This window comes from Ceratotherium simum, chromosome 28 (genome assembly GCF_057802395.1).
Source record: "Ceratotherium simum simum isolate JZ-2026a chromosome 28, ASM5780239v1, whole genome shotgun sequence".
In the NCBI taxonomy this organism is placed as follows: domain Eukaryota; kingdom Metazoa; phylum Chordata; class Mammalia; order Perissodactyla; family Rhinocerotidae; genus Ceratotherium; species Ceratotherium simum.
Window position 1 is genome coordinate 36,009,091 of NC_141927.1, and position 26,091 is coordinate 36,035,181.

Below are 26,091 nucleotides of genomic sequence, written 5' to 3' on the forward strand. Positions count from 1 at the left end.
GCCATGGAGGGAAAGGATGATCTAGAAATGAAAGGTTGATTTAAAGTTAGAAAGTGACTATAGTGTAATTCACAATATTAAGAGAAACTAGAAGAAAAAATGTGATCATTTCTATAGAGGAAGAAAAATTCCCTTTCACTCTAAACGTTCCCAGTTAACTAGTGATAAAAGGAAGCTACTTCAGTGTGATAAAGGGAATCTGAAAAAAAAAGAATACAGCAAACAGTATAGTTAAAGGTGAGGGGCCAGCCTGGTAGTGTAGTGGTAAAATTCGCACACTCTGCTTCAGTGGCATGGGGTTCACCGGTTTGGATCCTGGGCGCAGACCTGCTCACCACTTGTCAAGCTATGCTGAGGTGGCATCCCACATAGAGGAACTGGAAGGACCTACATTTATGATATACAACTATGTACTGGGGCTTTGGCGAGGAAAAAAAAAGAAAAAAGAGGAAGATGGGCGACAGATGTTAGCTCAGGGCCAATCTTCCTCAAAAAAAAAAAAAACCCACAAACATACATTCTAGTTAATGGTGAAATGGTGAACGATTTCTCTTTGAGATCAAGAGGATGTCACTGTGAGCTTTTCTTTTCAACATTGTATGAGTGATCCTTGCCAGTAAAATAAGGTAAGGAAAAAAAAATTAGAAAGATTGGAAATGAAGATGGAATACCGTCATTGTTTGCAGACGATATGTCTGTCTATATAGAAAATGCTAAGAAATTACAAAATAATTAGAATTAATAAATTAGTGTAATAAAATCCCTGGATACAAGACCAATTGACAAAAATCAATTCTTGAATGCAAGCAGAAAACCATTAGAAAATGAGAACTGAAAAATACAACTATATATACTTGTGTGTGTGTGTGTGTGTGTGTGTGTGTGTGTGTGTGAGAGAGAGAGAGAGATACATAGGAATATATTCAGTGAATGATGTGTAAGAAATTCACACTTGAAATACAAAATATTACTGTGAGAATTTTAAGACCTAATCAATTGAGGAACATAGTGTGTTCAATATTTTAAGATATAAATTCTTCCAAAATTTGACCCATTGTTCAATGAAATCCTAAAATAAAAATCTCAACGTTATTTTTGATGGAAAATTGTAAATTGATTTTAAAATTTTTGTGAAAATAGATGGAATTATAATAGTCCACATAAACTTCAAGTTGAAGGAAAAATTAGAATTGTTGCAGTATCTGATATCAACACTTTCTATTAAGTAATTAAGACAGTATAGGATCTGAACAATGATAGACAAATAGACCAATAAAAAAATGGAGAGTCCAGAAAAAAATCTATAATGTGCACACATCTTATTTACTCTTAAGGCACCACTGCTATTTAGTGGAGAGAAGGCTGGTTTTCTCAACAATGGTGGTGGATCAATTATATATCTGTGTGGGAAAAATAAACTTTCACCACTACGTCATACAAAAAACAAGAATTAATTCAAGATGGATAATAGAACTAAGTGAAAAATAAAGCTTCCAAAATAAAACATCTTCATAATCCTGGGTTAGGCAAAGCTTTTGCAAAGAGGATACATGCATACTCACAAACTAACCATATCAGGAAAGATTGACAAATTGTTTTCATTAAAATTAAGAAGTTTTAGAGTGATGTCAGCCAGAAAGCAGAAGAGGAAGCCCTAGGCCTTCCTTCCCTCCACAAACATACCAATTCAACAGTTCATGGACAAATTCCCTTTGTGAGAAATCTGGAAACTAGGTGAGAGGTTCTTGAACCCCAAGTGAGCACAAAAGTATTATCAAAGCCAGTAGGGAAATTCAAGACACCTTTGTTCCATAATCCCTACCCCTTTCACAGTGCCATATTATCAGGAGGCAACCTCCCAGCTCCCAGTTTTCTGGGGAGGGAAAGAGGTGGATCATGCAACCAATGCCCCAACTTTTCCAGGGGCTTCCCAGAGGACTGGCTTCTGTCTAGTCTGACTTGGAGCACTTTTGGGACCTTGCCTAATATAGCTGCCTGGAGCCAGTGAGAACAGAGATGGTGGTTTGGGCTGGCAGTTGCCGTAGCCCCATAGCCCCTCTCCCTGGCTCAGCACAGAGTGAGTTGTTGAAACACCCCACCTTTTCTCTGGAAAGGATAAGAGATGTACCATGCATCTAACACCCACATTTTTCTGGGGGTTACCCAAAGGACTGACTTTCTGTCTAGCCTGTCTTGGGGTGCTGATGGGACCCGGCGGGCTGAGGGCCAGTGAGAATAGAGATGTCAGTTTGATCTAGCATGCAACTAGTCACTCTAGTTGGCTATACTTATATCAGACAAATAGATATTAAGTCAAAAACTGTCACAAGAAATAAAGATTATATACATTATTTACATTGTATGATGGTATAAATGATTAATTCACCAGAAAGAGATAATAATTATAAATATATATGCACCCAACATCAGAGCACCTAAATATATAAAGCAAACATTGACAGACTGAGTGGAGAATAGACAGCAATACAATACTTTACTTTCAATAAGGGACAGAACATCCACACAGAAAATCAGTGAGGAAATAAAAGCCATGAATAACACTATAGACAAAATGGACCTGACAGACATATACAAAATATCCTACCCAACAGCAACAGAATATATATTCTTCTCCAGTGCACATGGACTATTCTTTGGGATGGATAATGTATTAGGTCACAAAAGAAGTCTTAACAAATTTAAGAAAATTCATATCATACCAGGTATCTTTTCTGACCACAGTGGAATGAAACTAAAAATAATTAGCAGAAGGAAAACTGGAAAACTCACAAATATGTGGAAATTTAATAATAAATTCTTGAACAAGCAATGGGTTAAAGAGGAAAGCAAAAGGGAAATTAGAAGGTGTCTTGAAAGAAATGAAAATGGAAACACAGCATACCAAATACTTAGGATGCTGCAAAAATAATACTTAGAGGGAAATTTATCACCAATAAAGGCTTACATTTTAATAAAAAGTAGAAAGCTCTTAAATAACCTAACTTTACACATCAAGGAATGAGAAAAAGAACAACAAACTAATCCAAAGTTATTAGAAGGAAGGAAATAATAAAGGTTAGAGAAGAAATGAATGAAATAAAGAATAGAAAAGCAATTGAAAAATCATCAAAAGTAAGCCCTGTTGTTTTTTAAAACCATCAAATTAGTAAACCTTTAGCTAGACTAACACAAAAAGATAGAAGACTAATAAAATCATAAATGAGAGAGGAGACATTACAACTGATGCTACAGAAATAAAAGGATCATAAAAGATTGCTTTGAACAATTTTATGCCAACAAACTAGAAAACCTAAAAGAAATCAATAAATTCCTAGAAAGGTACAACCTACCAAGACTAGATCATGAAGAAATAGAAAGTGAACAGATTGAAACTAGTAAGGACATTGAACCAGTAATCAAAAACCTCCCAATAAAGAAAATCCCAGGTCAGATTGGCTTTACTGGTGAATTCTACCAAACATTTAAGGAAGAGTTAATGCCAGTCTTTCTCAAACTCTTCCAAGAAATTGTAAGAGGAGGGAATACTTCCAGACTCATTGAATGAGGCCAGCATTACCCTGATACCAAAAGTTAGACAAGGATACCACAAGAAAAGAAAACTGTAGGCTAATATCTGTGATGAACATAGATGCAAAAATTCTCAACAAAATACCAACAAACCAAATTTAACAGTACATTAAAATGAACATACCTTATGACAAAGTGATATCACAGGGATGCAAGGATATACAAAAATTAATCAATGTGATACACCACATTAACAAAATGAAGAATAAAAATGACAAGATTGTCTCAATAGATACAGAAAAAGCATTTGAAAATTAAAAACATTTTTATGTTATAAAATTTCAATAAATTAAGAGTAGAGGGAAATTATCTCAACATAATAATGGCCATATGTGAGAAGTTCACAGCTAATATCTCACTGAATAGAGAAAAACTTAAAGCTTTTCCTCTAACATCAAGAACAAGTTAAGGATGCCCACTGTCACCACATCTATTCAACTGAGTACTGGAAGTTCTATCCAGAGCAATTGGGCAACAAAAAGAAATAAAAGGCATCTACATCAGAAAGGGAAAAGTAAAATTGTTCCTGTTTGCAGATGACATTATCTTATATAAGATAAGATCACCCTAAAGATGCCACAAAAATTGTTAGAACTAATAAATGAAATTAGCCAAGTTGCAGGCTACAAAATCAACGTGCAATAATCAGTTGCATTTCTATACACTAACAACAAGCTATCTGAAAAGAAAATTCAGAAAACAATTCCATCGACAATAAGATCCAAAAAAATAAAATGCTTAGGAATAAACTTAACTAAGAAGATGAAAGACTTGTGTACTGATAACTACAAGATATTGATGAAATAAATTAACACACAAACAAATGGAAAGACAACTGTATTCATGAATTGAAAGAATTAGTATTGTTAAAATGGGAGAGAAGTTAAGATGGTGGCGTAAGCAGACTCTGAACTCACCTCCTCCCACGGACACAGCCAATTTACAACTACTCGTGGAAAAGTTACCCCTGAGACAGAACTGAAAGCTGGATAATAGGAACTCCTGCAACAAAGGACAATCCTAATTGAGTTGGAAGAAGCAGAAACTCCCTTCTGCAGAGAAAAAATGCCACCTTCACAAGCCGCCAGCTTCACCACCATCCGGAAGCAGCCCAAAGGTACGCAGCCCTCCCTGGAGGAGCAGGGCCCTGAGCCGGAGAGTGCCCCTACTGTAGGCACTTTGTGGACCCAGCACAATCGAGATGAGTGGCATAATATCTGACTTTGCCTGCTACTAAAACATTGGGGAGTACCCCCAGAAAACCCGGTTCACAAAGAAACTAAAACCAGCTCTTAAAGGGCTCACATGCAAACTCACCCATTTCAGAAAGCACCGAAAATCATCAGAATGGTGCACAGTGCTTTGGTGAAAAGAGACTCACCTCATAGGCTCTGAGTGCATTGCAGTGAGAGGTGAGACCTCTCCAGGGATTGGGACATTGGTGGCAGCCATTGTTGTGGCCTGGTGTGGGTGTGCTGACACAGATGCCATTGGAGTTCTCTCTGGGGCCTGCTAGCCCAGGTTTTCCCCACCCACTAGAGCACCGATTTAATCCAGCTCAGCCAGGGCAGGCAGCACACCCTAGAGACTGGCCCCACCCAACAACAGGCCCTCAGGCAACTTGTGGGCCTGCATAGATTGGTGACTTGCTTCACTGCAACCTGGTGACCGAGCCCCCTTCATTGGGGCAGGGCGTGCACAAGGAGCAGGTGGAGAATGTGGGACGGTGGTGGAGTGTGTGGGGCTCCCGCCGTGGAGAGACTGGGTCCACTTCAGGAAGTCAGTGCGCTCACACAAGGCAGGACTTTGTTGACTGTGTGTGTGGACCTGTGGGTGGCAGGGCTTGTCAGCTGCAGAATACTTGTGCTTCTCAAAGACCCACATAGGGGGTTTGCTCCACATCCCCAAACCTGAAACAATTGGGTGCTCCCATGCCTGAGGCCAGCCCCACACAGCTGCAATCCTCAGAGAGCTGACAAGAGACCTAAAAGTTGGAGGCTTATAGCAATTGTAAGGCCCTCAGCCTAACAACCTGCCATGCTGGGGGCCTACTCACTTAAAAGAAATACTGCAACACAAATGTGGTGTTGGAACTTGCAGCCAACTGTGCTGGGGCTCCCCACACCTGATAAAGAGACTGAAGGGCCCACAACAACTACAAGCAGCTGAGCATTACAACAGCTGGCCAGGAGCATAACTCGGCCTCCCTGGGCACCTACAGGGAGAGCAAACAGGCCACAACAGAAGGACACACATAGCCCACATAGGGGTCACCCCAGGAACATTGAGAACTGAGGGAAGCACACTGCAGGCCTCCTAAGGCATCACTTATATAAGGTCACCTATCCAAGAGCAGGAGATGTAGCTGACCTACCTAATATGTAGACACAAGCACAGGGAAAGAGGCAAAATGAGGAGGCAAAGGACTACATTCCAAGTCAGGGAACAGGACAAAACCCCAGAAAAAGAACTAAGTGAAACAGAAATGAGCCACCTACCCGACAGAGAGTTCAAAGAAAGAGTGTTAAGGATGCTCACTGATGTGGGGAGAAGAATAGATGAACTCAGTGAGAATGTCAACAAAGAAATGGAAGATATAAAAAAGAACCAATCACAAATGAAGAATACAATACTGGAAATGAACAATTCACTGGAGGGACTCAAAAGGAGAATAGAGGATACAGAAGAACGGATCTGCGAGCTGGATGAAAGACTAGAAGAAATTACCAAAGGTGAACAGGTAAAAGAGAAAAAAATTAAAAAGAGTGAGGACAGTCTAAGGGACATCTGGGACAACATCAAGCGCACCAACATTTGTGTTATAGGTGTCCCAGAAGGAGAAGAGCGAGACAAAGGGCAGAGAATCTGTTTCAAGCAATAATAGATGAAAACTTCCCTAACCTAAGGAAGGAAACAGACATCCTGGTACAGGAATCACAGAGAGCCCCAAACAAGATAAACTCAAAGAGGCCCACACCAAGACACATCATAATCAAAATGTCTAGAATTAAAGATAAAGAGAGAATACTAAAAGCTCCCAGAGAAAGATAAGTTACATACAAAGGAAACCCCATAAGGCTATCAGCTGACTTCTCAGTGGACAACTTACAGGCTAGAAGAGAGTGGCAAGATATATTTAAAGTGCTAAAAGGAAAAAACTTACAGTGAAGACTACTCTACCCAGCAAGGATATCATTCAAAATGTAAGGAGAGATCAAAAATTTCCCAGGCAAGCAAAAATTAAAGGAGTTTGTCAACAAGAAACCAGTGCTACAAGAAATGTTAAAGAGATTGATTTAAGGGGAAAAAAGAAGACCACAAATAGGAAAAATTGTCTGTTTCCATGACAAGAGGGCAATGGATACAATTGCACAAAAAAGAGGTTAGATATGATATCAAAAACATAAAAGGAGGGAGGAGGGGAGTTAAAGAGTAGAGCTTTCAGACAGAGCTCAAACTAAAGAGACCATTAATTCTGTATAGAAGGAGAAAGGAACAGAGAAGGACTACTAAAACACCGAGAAGAAAAAAGTTAAAAAATGGCATTAAGTACATACTTATCAATAGCTACTTTAAACATCAATGGACTAAATGCTTCAAGTAAAAGGCGTAGGGTGGCTGATTGGATAAAACAACAAACCCATATATATGCTGCATGCAGGAGACACACTTCAGACCTAAAGACACTCACAAACTGAGAGTGAAGGGATGGAAAAAGATACTCCACGCAAATGGCAATGAATAGAAAGCTAGGGTAGCAGTACTCATATCAGACAAAACAGACTTTAAAACAAAAACTGTAAAAAGAGACAAAGAAGGGCACTACATAATGATCAAGGGAACAATCCAACAAGAGGATATGACACTTGTAAATATCTATGCACCCAATGTAGGTGCACCTAAATATATAAAGCAATTATTAACAGACATAAAAACAGAAATATACGGTAAACAATAATAGTAGAGGACTTTAACACTCCACTTACACCAATGGATAGATCATCCATACAGAAGATCAATAAGGAAACATTGTCCTTAAATGACACACTAGAACAGATGGACCTTGTAGATATTTACAGAGCATTCCATCCAAAAACCGAAGAATACATGTTCTTTTCAAATGCACATGGAACATTCTCCAGGATTGATCACATATTAGGCCACACAACGAGTCTCCATAAATTTAAGAAGATTGAAATAATACCAAGCATCTTTTCTGACCACAATGGTATGAAACTAGAAATCAACTATAGGAAGAAAATCAGAAAAGCCACAAATACGTGGAGATTAAACAAAATGCTACTGAACAATGACTGAGTTAACGAAGAAATCAAAGGAGAAATCAAAAACTACCTGGAGACAAATGAAAATGAAAATACGACATGCCAGAATTTATGGGACACAGCAAAAGCGGTTCTAAGAGGGTAGTTTATAGCAATACAGGTGTATCTCAACAAACAGAAAAATCTCAAATAAACAATCTAACAACGCACCTAAATGAACTGGAAAAAGAAGAACAAACAAAGCCCAAAATCAGTAGAAGAAGGGAAATAATAAAAATCAGAGCAGAAATAAATAAAATAGAGACTAAAAAAACAATAGAAAAAATTAATAAAACCAAGAGCTGGTTCTTGGAAAAGATAAACAAAGTTGACAACCCTGTAGCTAGACTCACCAAGAAAAAAAGTGAGAAAGCTCAAATAAGTAAAATCAGAAATGAAAGAGGAGAAATTACAACAGATACCTCAGAAATACAAAAGATTATAAGAGAAAACTATGAAAAGCTACATGCCAAACAATTCGACGATCTGGAAGAAATTGATAAATTCTTAGAATCATACAACCTTCCAAAACTGGATCAAGAAGAAATAGAAAATTTGAATGGACCAATCACCAGTAAACTGATCGAAACAGTAATCACAAACCTCCCCAAAAATAAAAGTCCAGGACCTGACGGCTTCCCTAGTGAATTCTACCAAACATTCAAAGAAGACATAATACCTATCATTCTCAAACTCTTCCAAAATATTGATGAAGGGGAAGCTCCCTAACTCATTGTACAAAGCGACCATTACCCTGATACCAAAACCAGACAAGGACAACACAAAAAAAGAAAATTACAGGCCAATATCACTGATGAACATCGATGCAAAAATCCTCAACAAAATACTAGCAAATCGCATACAACAATACATTAAAAAGATTATACAATATGGTCAAGTGGGATTTATTCCAGGGATGCAGGGATGGTTTAACATTCGCAAATCAATCAACGTAATACACCACATTAATAAAATGAAGAATAAAAATCACATGATCATCTCAATAGATGCAGAGAAAGCATTTGACAAGATACAGCATCCATTTATGATTAAAAACTCTGAATAAAATGGGGATAGAAGGAAAGTACCTCAACATAATAAAGGCCATATATGACAAACCCACAGCTAATATCATCCTCAATGGTAAAAGACTGACAGCTATCCCTCTAAGAACAGGAACCAGACAAGGATGCCTACTGTCACCAGTCCTATTTAACATAGTACTGGAAGTCCTAGCCAGAGCAATCAGGCAAGAAAAAGAAATAAAAGGGATCCAAATTGGAAAGGAGGAAGTGAACCTCTCACTATTTGCAGATGACATGATTTTATAAATATAAAACCCTAAAGAATCCACCAAAAAACATTTAGAAGTAATAAACGAATACAGTAAAGTTGCAGGGTACAAAAACAACATACAAAAATCAGTTGCATTCCTATACACTAACAAAGAAGTAGCAGAAAGAGAAATTAAGAATACCATCCCATTTACAATTGCAATGAAAAGAATAAAATACCTATGAATAAACTTAACCAAAGAGGTGAAAGATCTGTACAGCAAAAACTATAAAACATTGCTGAAATTGAAGAAGACACAAAGAAATGGAAAGATACTCCATGCTCTTGGATTATAAGAATTAACATAGTTAAGATGTCAATACTTCCTAAAGCAATCTAGAGATTCAATGCAATCCCTATCAAAGTTCCAACAACATTTCACAGAATTAGAACAAAGAATCCTAAAATTTATATGGAACAACAAAAGACCCCGAATAGCTAAAGGAATCCTGAGAAAAAAGAACAAAGCTGCAAGTATCACACTTCCTGATTTCAAAATATACTCCAAAGCTATAGTAACCAAAACAGTATGGTACTGGCACAAAAACAGACACACAGATCAATGGAATAGAATCGAAAGCCCAGAAATAAACCCACACATCTATGGACAGCTAATCTGCGACAAAGGAGCCAAGAACATGCAATGAAGAAAGGAAAGTCTCTTCAACAAATGGTGTTGGGAAAACTGGATCGCCATATGCAAACAAATGAAAGTAGACCCTTACCTTACAGCATACACAAAAATTAATTCCAAATGGATTAAATACTTGAATGTAAGACCTGAAACTATGAAACTTCTAGAAGAAAACACAGGAAGTACGCTCTTCGACATCGGTCTTAGCAACATATTTTCAACACCACGTCTGTCCAGGCAAGAGAAACAATAGAAAAAATATACAAATGGGACTACATCAAACTAAAAAGCTTCTGCACAGCAAAGGAAACCATCAACAAAACGAAAAGACAACCTAACAATTGGGAGAAGATATTTGCAAACCATACTTCTGATAAGGGCTTAATCTCCAAAATATATAAAGAACTCATGCATCTCACCAACAAAAAACCTACCAACCCAATTAAAAAATGGGCAAAATACCTGAACAGACATTTCTCCAAAGAAGATATACAGATGGCCAACAGACACAAGAAAAGATGTTCAAAATCATTTAATTATCAGGGAAATGCAAATCAAAACTACAATGAGATATCACCTCACGCCCGTCAGAATGGCTATAATTAACAAGACAGGAAACAACATGTATTGGAGAGGATGTGGAGAGAAGGGAACTCACACACCCTGCTGGTAGGAGTGCAAACTTGTGCAGCCACCATGGAAAACAGTATGGAGATTCCTCAAAAAATTAAGGATAGAACTACCATATGATCCAGTTATTCCACTGCTGGGTATTTATCCAAAGAACTTGAAAACACCAATGCGTAAAGATAGATGCACCCCTGTGTTCATTGCAGCATTATTCACAATAGCCAAGACTTGGAAGCAACCTACGTGCCCATCAAGGAACGAATGGATAAAGAAGATGTGGTATATATACACAATGGAATACTACTCAGCCGTAAGAAACGATGAAATCCAGCCACTTGTGACAACATGGATGGACATTGAGGGTATTATGCAAAGTGAAATAAGTCAGAGGGAGAAGGTCAAATACCCTATGATTTCCCTCATTAAGTAGTAGATAATAACAACAACAAACAAACACATAGAGACAGAGATTGGATTGGTGGTTACCAGAGGTGAAGAGGGGAAGGAGGAGGGCCAAAGGGATAATTTGGCACAAGTGTGTGGTGATGGGTTGTAATTAGTATTTGGGTGGTGAACATGATGTAATCTATGCAGAAATAGAAGTGTAATGATGTACACCTGAAATTTATACAATATTGTAAACCAATGTTACTGCAATAAATACAAAATTAAAAAAAAAATGCAAGTTGTAACACACCTCCATTTCACAACCCATTTATGAATCAGATCGTCTAGCATAAAAGACATTGGCTTAAACTAATATTGTTAAAATGTCCATACTACCCAATGTTATCTACAAATTCAGTGAAATGTCTGTCAAAATTCCATTGAAATTTTTCATAGAAATACAAAAAAAAATTCTAAACTTCATATGGAACCACAAAGGACCCCAAATATCCAAAACATCTTGAGAAAGAAGAACAAAGTTGTAGGCATCACACTTCTTGATTTCAAAATATATTGCAAAGCTACTGTAACTAAAATGGTATGCTACTGGTATAAAGAGGAGAAAGACCAGTGGAACCGAATGGAGAGCCCAGAAATCAACCCATACATACATGGTCAGCTGATCTTTGAAAAGAGTGCCAAGAATACACAATGGGGAAAGGGTAGTGTCTTCAACAAATGGTGTTGGGAAAACTGGATATCCACATGCAATAGAATGAAATTGGACTCCTACCTAAACCATACACAAAAATCAACTCAAAATGGATTAAAGACTTAAATGTAAGACCTGAAACTGTAAAACTCCTGGAAGAAAACACAAGGAAAATGCTTCAAGACATTGGTCCTGGCAATGATTTTTTGGAGTGACTCCAAAAGTACAGGCAACAAAAGCAAAAAATAAAGTGGGACTACATCTACCTAAAAAGCTTCTGCACAGCAAGAGAAACTTTCAACAGAGTGAAAGGACAACCTACAGAATGGGAGTAAATATTTGTAAACTGTATATCAGGTAAAGGGTTAATTGCCAAAATATATAAGGAACTCGTACCGTGAGTACCAAAAAAAAAAAATAATAACCTGATTTTAAAATGTGCTAGACTTGAATAGACACTTCTCCCCAAATGCCATACTAATGGCCATCAGGTGTATGAAAAGAAGGCCAATGTCACTAATCATCAGGGAAATGCAAATCAAAACCACAACAAGGTGTCACCTGTTAGAAAAGCTATTATCAAAAAAACAAAAGTCAACAAGTGTGGGCAAAGATGTGGAGAAATTTGAAAAATTTTACACTGTTGGTGGGAATGCAAAATATTGCATTCACTGTGAAAAACTGTTGGAGATTCCTCTAAAAATTAAAAATAGAATTACTGTATAATCCAGTAATCCCACTTCTGGATATTTTCCCAAAAGGATTAAAATCAGGATCTCAAAGCAGTATTAGTATTCCCAAGTTCATTGCAGCACTATTTACAATAGCAAAGATATTGATACAAACTAAATGTCCATCAACGGATGAATGGATAAATAAATGTCATATATACATAGAATGGAATGTTGTTCAGCCATGAAAAAGAAGGAAATCCTGCATATGTGACAACATAGATGAACCTTGAGGACATTGTTCTAAGTGAAATAAGCCAGTCACAGAAGGACAGATAACTGTGTGATTCCACTTATATGAGGTATCTAAAACAGTGAAACTCACAGAAGCAGAGAGTAGAATGGTGGTTGCCTCAGGCCAATGGGAGGGGAAATTGGGGTGTTGTTAATCAATGAGAATAAAGTCTTAATTATGCAAGATGAATAAATTCTAGCGATCTGCTGTGTACGACGTTGTCTCTATTGTTAACAATACTGTGTTGTATTCTTAAAAATTTGTTAAGAAAGTAAATCTTGTTTAAGTGTTCTTACCACAACACAATAAAATTTTTAAAAATTTAAGAAGTTTTGCTTCTCAAAAGACACCCTTATGAAAGGGAAAAGGGAAACAACAATGTGGGAGAAGATTTTTGTAATACATATTTCCAATAAAGGACACATTCAGAAGCCCTACAAATCAATAATAACAAAGGTGAGAGAACCTAATAGGCAAAATATTTGAAGAGACACTTCACGAAAGATGATATCGAAGGGGCTCAAAACATGAAAAATTGCTCAACCTCATTACTCATCAGAAAAAGGCAAATTAAAATAAAAGCGAGTTGCCCACACCCCTATAAGAGTGGCTAAAGTTAAAAGAACTGACAACATCAAGGGATGGTGAGCATATCAAGCAACTAGGACTCACACACATTGCAGGTGAGAGTATATATTGGTACAGCATATTTTTATTACTGTTCAGCAGTTTAACATCTTCTAAAGCTATTAGGTTTCAATTAAATATATAACTTTTATTTTCATTTTTAAAACTATCATACTAATAACTATCATATTTAAATTTTATATACTTTATAGTATAATTAACTCAGCATTTATTTCCTAGAATTTTGACAAAGGAAATTTCCCATTAATTTTGAGTCTAATTATCTAAAATATTTTCTTTGTTTTCCATTTAACTTGAAGCTGATTGTCTTTACTTTTCCCTTTTTATACCTTTAACTTTAAATCTTGTTCTCTTCTTTTCCAACATCAATAATTTACATATATGTAGGTTTCTATATATTTAACATAAACTCAATCAAAATATTTTTTGGATACATGGGTAGGGAGAATTGAGAAAAATATTCTGAAATTTATATGAAAGGAAAATAGGGGTATGCAGTAAACTTTAGTATTAACTAACAATGAATTAAAACATAGAGCTTTTTATTTTCAAAAGCATCTTTCTGATTTTAATGTATTATCAAATATTTCTTAAAATATCTGACACCTTGGTAGATATATGAACTAAGGATAAATTTTCATAATCATAATGCCCAAAGAAAATTTCTGTTAACAATATGGATGCATATCTTAAATGTTTTTCTAAGCAAAACATAAAAATACTTATACTTTTTGTTTTTACTTAGAGACTATTACGGACAACTTCTCATATCGTAAGCTATAGGCCTATATCATCATTTTGTGACATATAGTATTCAATTTAAAAATGAAAAATAATTTATTTAAAAAATTCATTATTATGAATATTTAGATTACTTCCAGTTTTTCATTCTTACAAACACCCTGTAATAAACTTCCTTACATGGACACACATTTTGGAGCATTGTCCAATTATAGCCTCAGAATAAATCCCTAGAAGAGAGATTGATCAAAGCATAAATATAACATGTACACTCTCGTTATGTTTTGATATCTATTGCCAAATTACCTGGTTTTAATGATCACCACCAATCCATTTATATCAAGTTTTAACTTTCAAAGTTATTTATTTTTAGTCAATTGGACATGTGAGTGGTATACTTTCTGAGCCATAGCATATCTTAAATTTTACTTTCTTTTACTATCCTATTGAATTTTCTCTGTTATTTTCCACTCTGTCATTTGGTAATAAGCTATTTCTATAAGGAGTATGGCATAGAAGTAGAAAATCCATGATATAATCATATGGGATTAGAGGCATTTTGAGACTTCCTTTAGTTTGAGGGATGCTTAGTATATTTTACCTTCTTCCATCTCTCACTCCACCGATTTTTCTGTTATGTACATTGGGATTTTAGACCTAGCCTACTGTTAAATTCCTATTTTTTAAACAATTTTTATCTTGGTTCCAAAAATATTTTGTCATTTTCAGTTTTGTCCTTAAGTTGACAACAAACATTTTGACTTTATTTTATGCTTAACTGGTTTCACTTTTCATAATTCTGAAGGGTGATTTTAGATTTTTCTGTTTTGTGAGGAAGATCAGCCCTGAGCTAACATCCATGCCAATCCTCCTCTCTTTTTTTTTTTGCTGAGGATGACTGGCCCTGGGCTAACATCTCTGCCTGTCTTCCTCCACTTTATATGGGACGCCGCCACCGCATGGCCTGACAAGTGGTGCCTCATCTGCGCCCGGGATCCGAACCTGGGCTGCCAGCAGCGGAGTGCGCACAGTTAACTGCTATGCCACGGGGCCGGCCCCTGATTTTAGATGTTAATGACATTACGATCCTTTTCCAACCAGAGACATTGGAATGCCCAAATCTCACCTTGACTCTTTTGTCTTGACTCTCCTCTCTTAGTTCATTCAATAAATTATGTGTGGATGTGAGTGTGTGAATCATTCTGCTTCTTATTACAGTAGTAACAGGTAATAAACATTAATTTAAAAAATATAGGTATGCAAAAGAATGAAATAATTACCATCATTAATCTTAGCACCAAAGATGATCATTGTTAAAATATTTCAATATATAGATGTACATGTGTATGTGTGTGTGTGTGCATGTATGTATGTTTTTGTCTTTCATAAAATGTGATTGCACGTAGAATTATCACAGTTTTCTTTTAAATTGAAATCAGTTTATATACTTAGAATACTAAACAGGGTATTTTAGAAAGCCACTTCTATTACAAAACTAAAGTATTTGCCGATAATCGTTTTCTGGAATTAATTTTCATTTTCTTGATCCTTTCCCTTTGGTTACTCATGCCTTTTAAATTATTTGGGTCAGAAATATGTTAGCTCAAAGGAAAAAAAAAGCAACACTGGCATTTTGTTTGTATAATGTTTTGTTTTCTCTTACAGTAACAGTCTCTAACAACCTTGGCCTGGAGAGAGGATAGTACCAAATAAATCATCAGAAACTGGCCTATATCAGGAAGGAAAAAACGTAATTTCTCCCTTACCTCTATTGTCACTGCTGAGGGTTTAAATTATGAAATAATAAATCATCTGCACCTGAATCATCTGAATTATGTCCAATGTTCACTTTGTATTTTCACTTCCAACTTCCACCCTGTCTGCTCCAACTTGGCTCCAGAAGAGGCTGTGAATCAGGTGAAAACAGCCTAAAACCCTCATCCCATGAAGCCAAGAGTGCCTGGCAGTTCAGCCTCGTGACCCAAGGGTAGAGAGTATCCCTTTTCCCTTCTGCTCTTTAGGTTGACCTGGATCTCCCTCCCTCAGTCTGACCTCCTTCCTTCTCTTCAGAGCCCTTAGCCTTCAGTTAGCCTGTGACTTGTCCCAGTGGCGTTTACTCAGATAGGATCTGAATCCAATCTGTCTCTTGTTACTGCTTCTCCTCTTTGAAAGCTGTATACTTGCTTTAGTGTATTGAGATACCTGTTTACCAAGAGTAGATTTATCATGAAGCTAAGGAAGCAAAAGCATCAAGGCTGCTTACTTGCATAGGCGCTTTTCAAAGTCATGGACCTAATTTTGTATTCTTTTTCTCAGAGAGTTCATCAAATTTTATATAATTCAGGCCCCACTGAACCTGGAGCTGCCTGTTCACCAGCGCTCTTGGCATTGGTGTGCTAGATCCAGTTCATACCAGCTCACAAGACCTGATCATTAACATTTTAGAAATTTGCTCTTATCAAAAAAAAAAAAAAAAGAAAAAGAAAAACAACAAGTGTTGGCAAGGATGTGGAGAAATTAGAACCGTTGCAAACTGTTGGTAGGAATGCAAAATGATGCAGCTGTTATGGAAAAATAGTATGGAAGTTCCTCAGAGTTAAAAGAACTACCATGTGATCCAGCAATCCCACTTCTGAGTGTTTACTCAGAAGTATTGAAATCAGAATCTCAAAGAGTCATTGGCACTCCTATGTTTATTGTAGCATTATTCACAATAGTCAAGATGTGGAAACAACCTAAATGTCCATAAACAGATGAGTGGATAAAGAAAATGTGGTATATGCCTTCAATGGAATACGATTCAGCTTTATAAAAGAAGGAAATTCTGCAATATGTGACAATATGAATGGACTTTGAGGACATTATACTAAGTGAAATAAGCCAGTCACAGAAAGACAAATACTTCATGATTCCACGTGTATCAGGTACCTAAACTGGTCAAATTCATAAATCAAAGAGTAGAATGGTGGTTACCAGGGGCTGAGAGGAAGAGGGAAATGGGGAGTTACTAGTCAGTGGGCATAAGCTTTCAGTTAAGCAGGATAAATAAGATCTAGAGATCTGCTGTACAACATTGTATCGATAGTCAACAATAATATATCGTACATTAACAATTTGTTAAGAGGTAGATCTCATGTTAAGTGTTTTTACCACAATAAAATAAAAAAAAAAAATTCAGAAGTTTTGCAAGTCAGGTGTTAACCATTATTAAAAACATTAAATTATATAAATTAAAAACTGACACTTAAAACTTACCATTTCTTAATTATTTTATTACATTTTACACTTATCTTTGCTCTTGAGGTTATGGCTGCTGTATCTTTATGGTGGAATTAGTATATCGTGGTGTGCTACTCACATCTCTTCCCAAGTCTGTTTCTAAAAACATCAAGTGGTACCTAGATATTGGCCTTTACTGAAACTGATAAACCTATAAATCTGGGCTTTATTTTTTTCCAGAGAGACAGCTTTGTAACATTTACGAGCACACCACTGCCCTTGGAGGTTTTTCAAATTCCTTCTATTTTTCTTTCCAATACCTTGTGGGAGATGCTTTTCTATCATAGCTCTAATCTATCCACAACTCATCCCAGACAAGAATACCCAATTTTCTGGGGTCCCTAGGAAGTTTGACGTGGGTTGGGAGAGCCTATGAGCCACATGTGTAGCAGGCAAAGAAGGTATATTTCAGATCTGCTTTCTGTTACGGATAGTGGAGAAGCTGCTAAAAGGTACTATGTTGCACCACCAAAAATGACAAGGGCACTGAGTCTGTTGTCCAAGGATAACTTTACCCTGCCTTTAAGGCTGTTCAAATACTGATGAGCTGGGAGATCTGAGGAGAGGAACGTCATGTGGGGCAATACATTTACCAGTCATTGTGAACACCAAACTTATGAAAGCCTAAGATAAGCAAAATGTTCAAAGTGGCTCTGGGCCAGGGTGAATTTGGGAATTCTTATAAAGTAGCATTTCTACTTTCCCTGATGCTTACCCTGAAACTGTAGAAAGAAATGAAGGAACAAAGAAAGATTCAAAGATGGAGTAGAAATGCCTCGCAGGAAAATAATTTTGCTTTTAGATTTGAAAAGGGAGATGGATGCTGCAAATACGAGGGTGCTGCTGAAATAAAATCTTTTGCTTCCTGGAAGAAAGCTTCTCTATTACTCATAATTCCATACAAGTTGTGTAAAAGGCCAGTGAAAATTTGGAAATCGTGTAGTCATGTAATACTTTGAGGATTTTTATTCCTAATTAGGAAACACAGGGCTTAGTAATTCTGTATTTATCAGTCAAAATCTGTGCTATTATGCAGATGTACTCTGGTATGAAACCTTTATTTAATAATAGGTGTAAGTTCTCAGAAATCAAGATGTAAAACCATTTCCTCATTGCTTACTGCAGATAGGTTTTGATCCCTGATATTTTTCTGAAATTATTCTGGCAAAATCATCACTTACTCTACAGTGTTAAATTCTATGAATTCCTTTAAGTGCTCATCTTTTTTTTGTTGTTTCTTTTTTTTTTTGCCTTTTTAGTTCATATTTGATTATTCCTCCTGTGAAACTTGCTACTTCTATCATTTCTGAAACATTTCCATCTCTTCTGATGCCTAATTGTGTATCTGTCTCTGAGAATTTTTTCTCAATTTGCTTTATTACCATCCATTTATTTGTCCTTAAATGTTGGTGTTACTAACCCTTGACTTGCGTCTCTTTTCATTGCATACCGGCAGTTCATAACTAACTTTTCATTGTGCCTCATTACTACCTGGGGATATTTTCCAAAATACTCAGTCTGAAACACCCACCCCAGAAATTTGGATTCACTAGGACCTTTCTCTGATAATGCTGGTTATTCTCCTGATATAAAATACTCTGTATTGCTACTAACTCAAATGTACGTATATACAGATCAATGTTTTATCTGAGTTCATATGCCTACCTACATTCCTAGTAGGCTCATGATGAACTAGACACAGATTACCAAAATAATTCTTGTTGGTGGTTGTACCTTCCCCTGAGTGTGTTATGCAAGTCATTTTTTGAATTCCTGGGAAAAGGAAGAACCCTACTGAAGCAGGTGGAGCTCAGGTCATGCAAGGTGCTCATGTGTGGACCACTGAAGGAAAACATGCAGAGCTTGCCTGCCTCTCCAGAATTACCATTAGAAACCAGGAAAAGTTCCCAAGGATGATCTCGTCTGTGACACTTTGATACTGGAGATGATACATACTGAAATCCCCCCCACTGACTCACAGCTTTAGCTGAACACAATTTAGATGGAGTCTGATGGATGGCATATCATATGCAGGTATGGCAATTTTCCTGGGCAGCAGATTTTGTCCTCTATTTGATGACTAGCTATCCAGGCTTCTTCAGTCTGGGGGCTCTGTATTCTCAGCATATGACTCCACACTTGCTAGTGAAACTGAAGAAAGTGTGGAAACTCATACCTGCCCACTAACTATCTCTAACTGGCAGTGATACAGATAATTTATTCTCATGATCTATTGGCCCAAGCGAGTTATAGTCCTAACCTAACTTCAAAGGAGGCTGGAAAACATCAAGAGAACTCATGGAGTGTTTGGTGAGCACTGCTGTCCATACCACACTGTGAAACAGAAGAAACTACGGTTGTGCCAACTGTGACTAGGTATAGGCTTGCCATAGTTCCTGTGATAGAAGACCTTCTAAGCACCCTTTGACAGGGCAGTGGTCATTGATTTGGCTAATGCTCCCTCGCCCTCCTTCCCAACAAGTCCCTGTAGAATCAGTTTGCTAGTTTCCAAGTTGGATGCCAAACAAATCTCTGAGGTGCATTGACATTGGAAAAGTACCATTGCTGCACTGACAGGGCCATAGCCATTTTTAAAAGTTAGACACCCTGGAAGTAGATAAGTGTATACATAAACTGAGTGCCATGTATGGCAGCCGTTGGAATGTACCTTGCAGACCTACTACAGGAGCATAAATGATGAAGGCTCTGAGCTGCTGCAATCTGAAATGCATCAGTGTGTTTTTCTCAAGGCCACACTTCTCATGGTCTTCTCCTAACCAATGATGGAACTTGATAGAGATAGATACTAAGAGAGGCATTCTTGGGAGACTCAGGACTCCTCTGACAGCTGACTCTGGCCTGAGGACTCCCCAACAGTCTTGCTGAACCTTCCTTACATTGCATGGACTCCCTTAAACTGTGTAAGTCCTAGACTACTTCTATCCAGTTTTCTTTCCCTCTCTCCCACTTGGGATCAGACTTGCTTCATCGTCTGACAGCTTTCTCAGCCTTTTTATCTTTCTCCCCATTTTTCATGCAGTGGTATTCCTCCTAATAAAATCCTTACACATTTAGTCCTGTCTTGGCATCTGCTTCTCAGGAGATCCAGATTAAAACAAGTAATAATGAAAGTGTTACTAGTAAACCTGCAGTAAGATGTGGATTTGGCTTGGTTCACCTAATCCTACAACAAACAAGGAGGACAGGATCTTGGTTGGAAGGAGGGGCACAGATAGTCCCTACACAAGGTGGCAGTGCAGTTCTAAAAATTTCATGGCGACAAGGAAAAATGTCTCAGTAGACGGGAGTGTGTTTGCAGAAGCAATAAAGCAGGCATTTAAAATCAGTGGAGTTAGCTGGTTACTGCTCAGTTTTATTGATGCCCTGCAAAAAGATAATAAGAGATTGAAGGCTGTTAACAAGCAGTTACTGGCTATGTTTAGGAGCCAGAGAGTCTCAGTGGCAGCTTAGAGAGAGCCCTTATCATCCGTAGTTGAATGGCAGACACAGGTGAATGGCAGGCAGTGGGCCTATTTGTTAGAGTTGAAAGTTCCAGAGACATCTGAATACTCAGCCAAAGGAGCTCTGCTAGGCTAAGGTCATGGCACTGCAGGGAAAACATGGGATCTTGAAAACTGCAAAGAGGACTTCCAGATGTATGCTCCTGAGGATGTTGATTCTATTACACCCACCTCCTGAGCTCACTGGTTGGAAACCACTTTGCTTGAAGATGCTACAGAAACTTCTTACCCACAAGGAATTAGGTGACCCCCACTCCCACCCCTGAGGAGTTTCCCCACCTCCTTCCTCTTCTGGACTGCAAGGTCAATAATTAGGGTTAAATCTCATCATAGCACAGCTGGGGATGTGCTGGCCCGGTGGTAATGCTTAGCTGCTGGAATCCAAGAAGCCATAATGACATTGTGATTAGTATGGGTGGAGGAGCTGCCAAGGGGACTTGACTCACAAATAGTTTTGGAGACAATAAATAGAGGATTGTGGCTTTTAGATGCAAAATAGATTGGCAGCCAACTAGGGAGCTGTTTAGCATCTATAATAAAGAGAAAGCAGGAATGGAGGAGCAGGAGACTGAGGACTGTCATCTCAATAAAAGTCACAATCCCTTTGATCAGTTCCCAGACCTGAATCAGTTTTCAGATCTGAAACCTGTTGACTGAAAATGCGACTTGGTTCCTAGTTGGAAGGACCCTGTAACTCCATGGAAAGTATACACTGTAAAGACGACTCCTGTCTTCCCTGAAGGAACTACAGCCAGTTACTCAGGGTCTGTATCCTGGTGAAAGGGGACTGACCATACATTTTGAAGACTATTATTGGACACAGGGTCTGGGTTGGTAGGGACACTCAAAGTATCATCAGCACTCCTGTTGGATGTGGGGCCTATGACGACCAGGTAATAAATGGGTTCTTGGCTAAGTTTAGCTTACAGTTGCCCGCTGGGTCTGCAGAAACCTCCAGTGGTCATTTCCCCAGTTCTCAAGAGCACAACTGGAATTGATGTACTTGGCAGTTGGAGTAACCCCACAGCAAATCCCTGGATCTGTGGAGTGAGAGCTGTCATAGTAGAAAAGGCCAAAAGCAAACCTCCGACTGACCCCACCTCCCACCCCCCCACCAACACCGGCCAAGATAATAAATCCAAAACAATATTTTATCTTGTGGAAAGGAGGTAGTAGAAATTAGTACCATTGTTAAAGACCTAAAATTGCAGGGATGGTGGTCTCCACCACATTTTTGTTTAATTTATCAGTCTTGTCCCTGCAGAAACCAGATGGAATCTGATGAATGATTAGACTAACACTGCCTTAATAATATACCTAATTTCATTTGATGTGTCAGATGTGGTATTGGCAGAAGTGATTAATCAGATCTCAGGTACATGGTATGTAGCCACTGACTTGGTGAATGTATTCTTTTCCATTTGGATGAGAAATGGGTCCATTCATGTTCACATTCATTAATTCAATATTCATTTGCTATTTTGATTCAGGGCTATATTAACTCTTCTGCCCTCTTATGACAATATAGTTTGAAGAAATCTGGACTGCCTGAACATCCCTCAGAACGTCATATGTTCTATTACATCAATGAGGTCATGCAGATTGATCAGGATAGGCAAGAGGTGGCTTCTATGCTGGAGGCCTTGGTAAGATACATGCATTCCAGAGAGCAAGAGATAAATCCTACAAAGATTAAGTGGAAGATGAAAATTGTAGTGAATTTTTTAGGGGTCCAATAGTCAGGGGCATGCTGGGATATCCCTTCTAAAGTAAAAGACGAATAGCTGAATCTTGCATCCCCCAGCACAAAGAAGGAAGCCTAGCATAGGAGGATCAAGAGGCAACATATTCCACACCTGGAAATATTTCTCTGGCCATATGCTCAGTGATGTAGAAGGCTGCTAGCTTTGGGTGAGAGCCTAGATCAGAAAAGCACTTACAACAGGTGTAGGCCATGTTGCACTCAGCCCTGCCGCTTGGCAGACTACGGTGTTGGAGGTGTCAGTGGTGGGAAAAGACACATTATGAAGCTTATGGAAAACTTCAGTGAGAGAATCACAATGCAGGCCCTGAGATTCTAGAGAGTAAGGTTATGTCATCCCACAACAAATAATTGTATGTCCTTTGAGAAAAAGTGGTGTGTTACCAGATTTTAGTAGAGATAGAACATTTGACCATGGGACACCAAGTGGCCATTTGTCTGAACTACTCATTGTAGACGGCCAAGTCATAAAGTCAGACTCCCTGTGTGTTACCCAGTGCAGTTGCACCAGTGTTCCTCCCACAGCTTGCACCTATGCTGCCATTAGTCAGAGTCCAATCAGGAGACAGAAATCACATAGTAATTTAAACAGAGAAAGTTTAGTAATAAGCTACAGTAGGAGAGTAATTATGAAGATATAAAGAGAACTCTACAGGTACCCTACATTTGAGATAAAGTACCCAAAAAGGATACACATTTGAAAGTGCGGCCACTCTCCAAGACTGGGGTTCAGACCTCACTGGAGAAAGTGTGATTTCTGGCTACTTGATGGCTCAGCCAGAGCTGGTTTCCCAAACACTGGGAAAGCAGAGAAACATCTCCAGCTAGTGCTGCTGAGAGAATCAGTGCCGCTTCATGTGCAAGGGCTGGAGTGCACAGCGTCTGAGTCAGGATGGGTGCAGGCAAGCCATAGCTGGTATGGGGTTTCACAGTGTGCTGAGGTGGTGCTGCAGGAGCAAGGCCTGAGGTACATGGTGTCCATGTCAGTAGGATCAGGAGAATGTGATTACTGAGCCCAGGCCAGGACTGCGAGGTCACCCAAGGACAGCATACTCTGGGAGTATGAACACCCACAGTAAAGTACCACTGGATGTGTCTTCACACACTGGCACTGCTAGTTCCCTGTGCAGCAGGAATAAGGAAAAGTAAAGCACAGTCCACACCAGAGGAGCCTTCCCTTCCTTCAGTGTCCCTCTGGTGCTCTCTACTCTCAAGGTTTAGCATCACCCTCACTGTAAGGGAGAAAATATTTAGAAGTTCAGTCCATTATTGCAGAGCAGGTAAAGAGCTGCGAATTTGGATCTGAGAGGCAATCAATTGATAACTTGCATACGATCAGCTAAAAGTGGAGGAAAAAGCCTAAGTTGGTTGTTGGATGTTTTGTCTGGCCTTCTTGGTTATGGGCCTGAAAAAGAAAAGTACTGGAATATTGGAAACACGCTCTGGGGTAGAGGCATGTGGATGGGACATGTGGGAGTTGGCACATAGTGTGAAGATTTTTTGTATCACATGTTAATGCCAACTAGAAAACATCCACCACAGGAAAGGGACTAAACAACCACAGAGACAAAATGTCTTGGTCAGTTAAGTTTAGTCAACCATTATTACTGACTTCCCCGGAGTGTCATGACGGGCATATAAGGGGCATGTCCACAGTGCTATGTATGGACCTAACAGCATGGACTTATTGAAGCAGATCTAGTTACTGCTGCCTCTGAATGTCAAACTTGTCAGAGGCAGGGACCAATATTGAGGGCCAATATAGCACTATTTTTTTATTTTTTTTAGGAAAACAACTGTCATTTGGTGGCAACTTGATCATATCAGAACTTCATCCATCCTGGAAAGGCCAAAGTTTTTTTCTGTTAAGAAGAGATACCTATTCAGGTATTGGTTTGCCTTACTTACCTGCAGAGCCTTAGCTGGCACTACTATATATGGGATTATTGATATAATCAGTAATATAATGGTATCCATAGGCATAGAATCTCATCCCACAGCATCTGACCAGAGGATCCACTTCACAGTGAAGAAGGTATGGGAGTGAGCCCGTAACCATGAGATCCACTGATTGTTTCTCATAGTGCACCACCTAGCCTCATACAACTCTTGAGACAGCTTTCTAAAAGGTGAAATTGAAGCACCATCTTGGAAGAGAGAGTACTCGTAAAAACAATGGAACTATATCTGTGATGGTTAATTTTATGATCAACTTGACTGGGCTAAGTGAGATGCCCAGATAGGTGTGTAAAACCTCATTTCTAGGTATGTGTTCTGTGAGGGGTGTTTTTTTTTTTTTTCTGGAAGAGATTAGCATTTGAATTGGTGGAACTTGAGTAAAGCAGATGGCCCTCCCAGTGTGGAGTGGGCATCATTCAATCCCACTGAGAGCTTTGAAATAAAACAAAAAGGTGGAGGGAGGGTGAATTCTAATTCTCTGCTTATGCTGAGACATCCGTCTCTCTCCTGCCTTTGGACATTGGCAGCTCCGTGTCTTGGGCTTCTCTCAGACTCAGATAAAGCGGCTTGCATCATCAGCACCAGTTTCTCAGGCCTTCAGATTCAGACTGGATTTACACCATTAGCTTTCCTGGCTCTTCCAGCTTGCAGATCGTGGGACTTCTTGGCCTCCATAACCACGTAGAGCCAATTCCCTAAATAAATCCTCATATCTATGGTTCTAATACCTATACCTATATCTGCCCCATATCATCTGTCTTATCTGTCTGCTCTATCTATCATCTACCTATATATATCTATCATCTATCTATCTATCTATCTATCTTTCTATCTATCTATCTATCTATCTATCATCTATCTACCTATATCTATATCTATCTATATCTCTCTCTCTATCTATCTATCTCCCTATTGGTTCTGGTTTCTCTGGAAAGCTCCTGACTAATACAACAATCCTTAGGATGGATGCAGTATATTAATTAATCCAGGAGCATCACTAAAGGTGTCACTAATTTAGAAGGACACATGGGTCTGGGACTATACTAGGTGGTAGTAGAGTGGCCCCCACTTACCTTTCTCTCCCAGTGCCCAACTGGGGATTTTTTGCTTTCTGCCCCACACTCTGGGATCTTATGGGGTTGGAGGCTCATGGTTCCCCTTTAGGGAGGCAGGCTTTTGCCAGGAGAAACAGCAAATTTCTCTGAATTTGAAATAACAAGGGTGGCTACTATCAGGGCACTTTTGGAGTTCCATGTGTCCAGTGGACAAAAAAGCAAGTGAATAAGAGTCCATGTCTTGGCAGGGATAACTGACTCCTGATCAGCAGGAGGAGATAGGAGTGCCTTCACCCAGTGGGTGCAGGGAGCATGTGGGTGGAACCCAAGGGATACACCTGAGTGTGTCCCAGATTGTAACTGTGGAATGGACATGTCCATTACTGCTGGAATGAGAAAACTATGATTATTGTAAAGGTTCAGACACTTCAGGATAAAGGTTTGGCTATACCACCAGTAAATGCCAGGGAGGCCTTCCCAGGTGATAGAGCTGAATATGAGGGGGATTTAGCCAGACAGTAAATAACATGTGTTAGGACTTCAATGTGTTTT

The 26,091-nt window shown here is 38.6% G+C and overlaps 1 protein-coding gene across 7 annotated transcripts in view; it reads left to right on the plus strand.

Annotated features, from left to right (window-relative positions):
* The window catches only part of LOC106800303 (disintegrin and metalloproteinase domain-containing protein 5-like), a 184,608-nt gene extending 168,829 nt beyond the window's left edge, over positions 1-15,779 (plus strand). For all 7 annotated transcript variants that reach the window (XM_087418545.1, XM_087418543.1, XM_087418542.1 and 4 more), the window contains one exon: positions 15,629-15,779. In XM_087418545.1, coding sequence (XP_087274671.1) covers positions 15,629-15,641 — 13 coding nt within the window. In that variant the 3' untranslated portion in view covers positions 15,642-15,779. The remainder of the gene's footprint in view (positions 1-15,628) is intronic.
* Positions 15,780-26,091: the final 10,312 nt, after the last annotated feature.